The sequence below is a fragment of the Vicia villosa genome, linkage group LG4, assembly GCF_029867415.1.
Source record: "Vicia villosa cultivar HV-30 ecotype Madison, WI linkage group LG4, Vvil1.0, whole genome shotgun sequence".
In the NCBI taxonomy this organism is placed as follows: Eukaryota; Viridiplantae; Streptophyta; class Magnoliopsida; order Fabales; family Fabaceae; genus Vicia; species Vicia villosa.
Window position 1 is genome coordinate 40,689,899 of NC_081183.1, and position 6,634 is coordinate 40,696,532.

At 37.6% G+C, this 6,634-nt stretch overlaps 1 protein-coding gene across 1 annotated transcript; it reads right to left on the reverse strand.

The window, feature by feature from the left end:
- Positions 1 to 925: 925 nt before the first annotated feature.
- Positions 926 to 2,032, reverse strand: LOC131597105 (uncharacterized). The gene is made up of 2 exons (XM_058869819.1): positions 1,809 to 2,032; positions 926 to 1,718 (listed from the first exon to the last, which is right to left on the reverse strand). Exons 1-2 carry the CDS (start codon positions 2,030 to 2,032, stop codon positions 926 to 928), a joined length of 1,017 nt encoding a protein of 338 aa, XP_058725802.1.
- Positions 2,033 to 6,634: the final 4,602 nt, after the last annotated feature.

A 6,634-nucleotide genomic window follows, 5' to 3' on the forward strand; every position in this document is an offset into this window, starting at 1 on the left:
TTCAAGTACTTTTTACAACTCAAACAAAAACACCTAGACCAACACAATCATCATGATGATTGTTTGGCTTACAAGAAAGCTAGAACGCAAAAACTTAAAACACGAAAACCTCTTAAAAACTTCTCTAATCCACACTAGGGTTGCAGCTTCTTCGTTGTATATATAGCCTTCAAAACTCAGCAGCTGGGCCTGAGATCCAAATTAGTCTTTAACCTAATTAAAACTAATTTCCACAAATCAAGGAACCAAAAAAGGAACAATTAAACTCTTCCTTGAAATAGCAAATCAGATCGTAATATGATATTTCCAAACAGGGCGCATAAAATCTCAAAATATCACACATACGGAAATAGCAATCTGAAAACAACTAACGATGTAACAGCAACAGATGTCATGACATCGGCCTTGACATCAAGTAAAAAGGTCTGCATAAGTAAACTTCACCACAGCTGAAAGCATGTCATGACATCAGTTTTGACATGATAATATCACAATGAGTTTTACCAAAAATTACAGCCAATCAACAACAACTACAAACTCCCCCTTTGGCGAATTTTTGGCTAAAACAAGATCAGATGTAACCATATAATATCAGAGCACAAGCAGCAGACCATAACTCCAAGGATACAGAAAAATAAATTCTGTAGCAAAAGGAAACAACAACCAGCTGATTAATCATCTGTTACAAGCAGCAGAAACAGAAAACCAAAATATAAACAATCATAAACAATCCATTACTCCCCCTTTTTAGCCACAAAAGGAAGCCAAACCAACACATACGGCAGTCAAAAGAGAAACAAAATAAGAAAAGTAGGACTAATTTTTAGAGCCACCGGTCTCTTCATCAGCATCACTATCCCCAATCTCTTCAGCAACAACACTCTCCCCAGTCTCTTCAGCACCTTCACTACCCTCAGCCTCTTCATCAATATTTCTTAACCTTACCACCAGTGATAACTTTGCACACCTCATTATCAGTCACTTCAAGCTCAGGCTGAGCCTCATCATCCCTACCTAGATAGAGGTTAACAACAGTTGGGGAGAATTCTATACACTTTCTTCTAACATACACCTTATGAAAATCCTCAGCTTTCCCATCAGCACAATCTTGAGATAAATTGACTATAAACTCCTTCACAAGCATTTCATAGCATTTAGAAAAATGGGTAACAGTTTTAAGCAAACCTGCAGATTTGATGAGCTTCATGATTTCTTGACATTCAAGAGCATCATTTGTGAGTTCTCTTTCCAGAGCCAGTCCTCTCTGATAAACATACTTCCATTGGATAACATTTGAAGCATAGTGCAGATAAATGTTGTCCAAGGGAATATCAGGAACATTTGTGGAGGCTTTGGTGACAGCATGCTTTTTCTTTGAAGGGATGTCAGGGACATCACTTAAGACATTGTCTTCTGAGTCAGAAACACTTCTTTCTTTCCTCTTCTTCACAGCAACCTTGCTCCCAGTTTTTGAAGGTTCAGTAAGGACCTTCTTGATCTTCTCTTTGGTGACGTTCTTTTGAGGAGCAGTTTTAGTTTTGGAAAGATGTTGATCACCAACCTGTTTTCCCTTTCGAGTCTTGACTCTATGAGAGATGCTAGAAATGAGTTCATCATCAGCAATGTCAATAGGATCATCTAGATTATCCATATCCACCACATCATTTACACTGTCAATAGTGCGAGTATTCTTCTCTTTAGAACATACAGTTGAGTAGCTAGATTCATGAGACACCCACAAGTAACAGTTATCTTTGGATCTGACTCCCCTCATTACTACTTCCTTTCCTTCATTAGTAACCACACACTCAGCTTTAGTGAAGTTAACTTGGTATCCATCGTCACAGAGTTGACTGATGCTTATAAGATTAGCAGTCAAGCCCTTGACCAACAAAACACCCTCTAGATTTGGAACTCCTGAACAGTCTAGTTTTCCAACCCCTTTGATTTCTCCTTTAGCTCCATCACCAAAGGTTACATAGCTAGTAGAATGGTTTTTGATATCAACTAACAGATTCTTGATTCCAGTCATGTGTCTGGAGCATCCACTGTCAAAATACCAATCTTCTTTGGTTGATACTCTAAGAGATGTATGAGCTATTAAGGCCATATTTTTAGGTATCCATTGTTGCTTCTTGATTGGCATGATCTGCTTGGGTCTGTAGTATGGAGCTTGATCTGGGTATCCATATAATCTGAAGCAGAAGGGCTTAATGTGTCCAAATCTTCCACAGTAATGGCATCTCCATCTTTGAAATTTTCTCTTCATTTTACTTTTGTCTTGATGTTGAGTCGCATGTTTTGACATCGGGTTCAACATCTCAGTTTCAGGTTTAGCCCTATTACCATCTTGGGAATGTTTCTTTGTACCAACAAAACCTATACCAGACATATCTCCTGAACTCTTTCCAATCTGCAGAATCTCCTCCAACATATCCGAGCCACTGTTCAACATTTTGACAGATTTTGACATCTGATCAAGTTTGGATTTTAGCATGGTAGTTTCACTGTTTAGTTCAGATATTGTTTTAAGAAGTCCTTTGTTATCAGCCTCCAACTGAACTATGTATTTCTTCTGCTTTTCACCTTGTTGACAAACTTCAGCACTTCTGATACACAACTTCCTATAAGAGGCTGCCAGTTCTTCAAAGGTTAGCTCATCTTCACTAGAGTCTTCATCAGAATTACAAACACCAGTAAGGGCTGTGACATGTTTGGCAGACTCTTCTTCAAAATCACTCTCAGAATCTTCATCAGACCAGGAGACTGACAGTCCTTTCTTTTGTTTCTTGAGATAAGTGGGACATTCAGCTCTAATATGTCCATACCCTTCACATCCATGACACTGAATTCCTTTGCTGTGATTGTACTTTTCTTCAGGTTTTACTCTTCTGCTAGAGTCATAAGATCTACTAGTGTCAGATGAGATGTTCTTGACATTAGGTCTTGGCTTCTGATCCATTCTTCTCATAATTTTGTTAAATTGTCTTTCAAGCATAGCTCTAGATTCAGATAGATTTTCTTCTCTACTTTCCTCTGCTTCTTCTTGAGAGTTGGACACAAAAGCTATGCTTTTGTTCTTCTTTTCAGAATTGTCACTGATCCCCATCTCAAAGGTTTGAAGAGATCCAATTAACTCTTCTACCTTCATTTTGCTGATATCCTGTGCCTCTTCTATAGCTGTAACTTTCATATCAAATCTCTTAGGCAGGGATCTAAGGATTTTCCTCACCAACTTTTCATCAGACATTTTTTCTCCCAAAGCTCCTGAGGTATTAGCAATATCGAGTAAATTCATATGAAAATCCTTAATACTTTCATCATCCCTCATCCTTAGATTTTCAAATTTTGTAGTTAGCAGTTGAAGTCTTGACATCTTCACTTTGGGGGTGCCCTCATGAGTAGTCTTTAGGATATCCCAGACATCTTTGGCTAGTTCACACTGGTGAACCAGTCTGAATATATTTTTGTCAATTCCATTGAATAAAGCATTTAGAGCTTTAGAGTTGCCAAGCGCCAATGCCTCTTCATCTTTGTCCCAATCTTCCTCTGGTTTAAGAGTTTTGTTGCCATCTTTATCAGTAATAACAGGATGTTCCCATCCTTTGTTCACAGCTCTCCATGCTTTGCTGTTCACGGATTTCAGAAAAGCCACCATGAGAGGTTTCCAATAATCATAATTAGAGCCATCCAGAATGGGTGGTCTCATTATAAATCCACCACCTTCTTTGTCCATCGAACCAGAAAATACTTTCCCTAGATCTCACCCAGTAAAAACAGGCAGGGTGCCTGCTCTGATGCCAATTGAAATTCTGGACTCAGACACGCGATGTCTTACAGGATGTCACGACATCACTATCTGAATGTTTTTAAACAAATGAACAAAGTGTAAACAGAAAACAACACAGGAAAATTGTTAACCCAGTTCGGTGCAAACACACCTACATCTGGGGGCTACCAAGCCAGGGAGGAAGTCCACTATAAGTAATATCAATTCAAGGTAATACAACTCAATATTACGCCTTTCACTTAATATCTACCCAATGCAACTTCAATCTAAACAACTTAGACCAGAGATCCTACTCACTCCCCCTCAATCACAGCAGTGATGAAGAATTAACAGACGAATAACAAAAGAAGACACTCTTCAAAAACACAACTTGATCTTGCTTAAAAGCTTTGATCAAGTACAATAGTACTCTTGCTTAAAAGCTTCAAGTACTTCTTACAACTCAAACAAAAACACCTAGACCAACACAATCATCATGATGATTGTTTGGCTTACAAGAAAGCTAGAACGCAAAAACTTAAAACACGAAAACCTCTTAAAAACTTCTCTAATCCACACTAGGGTTGCAGCTTCTTCGTTGTATATATAGCCTTCAAAACTCAGCAGCTGGGCCTGAGATCCAAATTAGTCTTTAACCTAATTAAAACTAATTTCCACAAATCAAGGAACCAAAAAAGGAACAATTAAACTCTTCCTTGAAATAGCAAATCAGATCGTAATATGATCTTTCCAAACAGGGCGCATAAAATCTCAAAATATCACACATACGGAAATAGCAATCTGAAAACAACTAACAATGTAACAGCAACAGATGTCATGACATCGGCCTTGACATCAAGTAAAAAGGTCTGCATAAGTAAACTTCACCACAGCTGAAAGCATGTCATGACATCAGTTTTGACATGATAATATCACAATGAGTTTTACCAAAAATTACAGCCAATCAACAACAACTACACCCAGTGAAGTCGCCATTTTTCTGTAGCGGGGAAAATCTGACATCGAAGCCATGGGATTGACTCGAATCAATATTCCGTTTGAAATCGCCACCGCGCTTTATTTTTTCAAAGGAAAAGGGAAAAGAATGAAAAACCCAAAGTTTTATTTTTTAAAACAAATAAAGAGATCTCAGGTATGGGTGTTGATTATATGAGGGGAAGGTTTTAAGCACCCCTCATATCTGTGGTACTCCACAGGAACCTTTTTGAAAATCTGTGTTGTGTGTGTGCTAAAAAAGAGTTTGTTTTATTTTTAAAATAAGCTCGGCAAGACGTTAAGCCTTGGGCCTACATACCTCCTCGGTGCAATGAAGAAGTCAGAGCTAATGTAGTTCCGCTTTTGGGAAAAACGTTTTTTAAAACGAATAAACACTTTGTTGTCGTTAGAGAGAAATACTCAGCCATTGATCTCGAGCATGAGAACAAACAAGTTCTTTGCATCGCAAATGAAAGAAGGGCGCCAACTCGGATAAAATCAACGAGTATGCCACTAGCTCTCTCACGCGGAAAAGATCTCGTTATTATCAATCAATTTCAAAATCGTGGGGTATAACCACTCGTTTCGACAATTAACGGTGTCTAAACTTTTGAAGAAAAGCCACTAGGGGCGAAAGATATTTTTAAGAAAAGAAGAAAAATTTTGAAAAGGTTTGCAAACATAAGAATATTTTGGAAAAAGGGAGAAGATTTTGAAAATTTAAGAATGGGAGGAGATGAAGAGGCTAACCTAATGCATAAAATAAAAGCTAAGGAAAGAAACGGTCTAACCAAATAAGAAGCCAACACTTGACATTAAGAGCCAAGGTAGTTTTCCCATCCTTTGGATTTATCAATACCAATACATTAACACTTGGGGATCCACATGAACTTATTGTCTTAGAACCACTTTGCATTAAGCACGTTAAGATTCTGACGAAAATCGGGCAGAGTAACGGCTGTTTTTCGGGTAAAATCCTTATATCAATGCCTTGGAATTAACCATCAAGGGCTTTCAAGGAAATACCTGCACACATAAACATACAACAGAACAATGCCAGACAGACAGAACAATCACAGGATAGTAATAGAATGAGTCCGGAGGTACTAGGTCCATAAGTCCGAATCTCCAAAGTGCTAGGGATAGTAACCGATAGTCCAAAAAGAACCTTATGTATTTTTTAGATTTTGGTTATTTATTAGTGTTTTAGCGAAAAAGTAAAGTATGGTCCAAATGGACAAAAGAAAAAATAACAGAAACATAAACATATGTCCAAGTGGACAAAGAGAAAATGACGGAAGGTAAATATGATGAAATGATAAAGTAAAGCGATAAAGCGAGAAATATAAAGAGCACTAATATAAAGATCGGTATAGTAAAGATGCGGAAATTAAAGTTAGTTGTTAAGTGTTAAAGATAACCATCTTGAAACTTGTCAAGTATGTTATCAAAGTTAGTAGGAAGATCTATGGTGAGTGAATGATGTACTCGGATTTAAATTCAATGGGGTATATCAGAAGCTTGATAGAATCATAGCGACTACACGATAAAAACCTCCATAAGTCTTAAATCAACCGCATACAATTCTCTTCCATATTTGATCTTTTTTATTCGGGACACGAAATATTGCGCTATGTTAAGCAGATCGCCAAGTGATTTATGTAGAAATCACCCTACAACGAGGCCGGTCAAAACTTTATGTGCTAATGCATGCGAGAAGAACGATATGTAGATCGCCTTCCGAAAGCAATACCGCACGAAAAGAAAATAGGTAACGATCTAGTCTTTACTAAGAATCCATAAGAATTATCAAAGTATTAAGACTTTCATCGATCAAAAGAAAAAAAGGAGAAGGAGAAGATAAAATGC

Coding starts and splice junctions, on each gene's coding strand:
- LOC131597105 (XM_058869819.1), bottom strand. CDS start 2,032: ATGACTGGAATCAAGAATCTGTTAGTTGATATCAAAAACCATTCTACT. Junction 1,719..1,808: donor GTTAACTTCACTAAAGCTGA/GTGTGTGGTTAC, acceptor TCATGAATCTAG/CTACTCAACTGTATGTTCTA.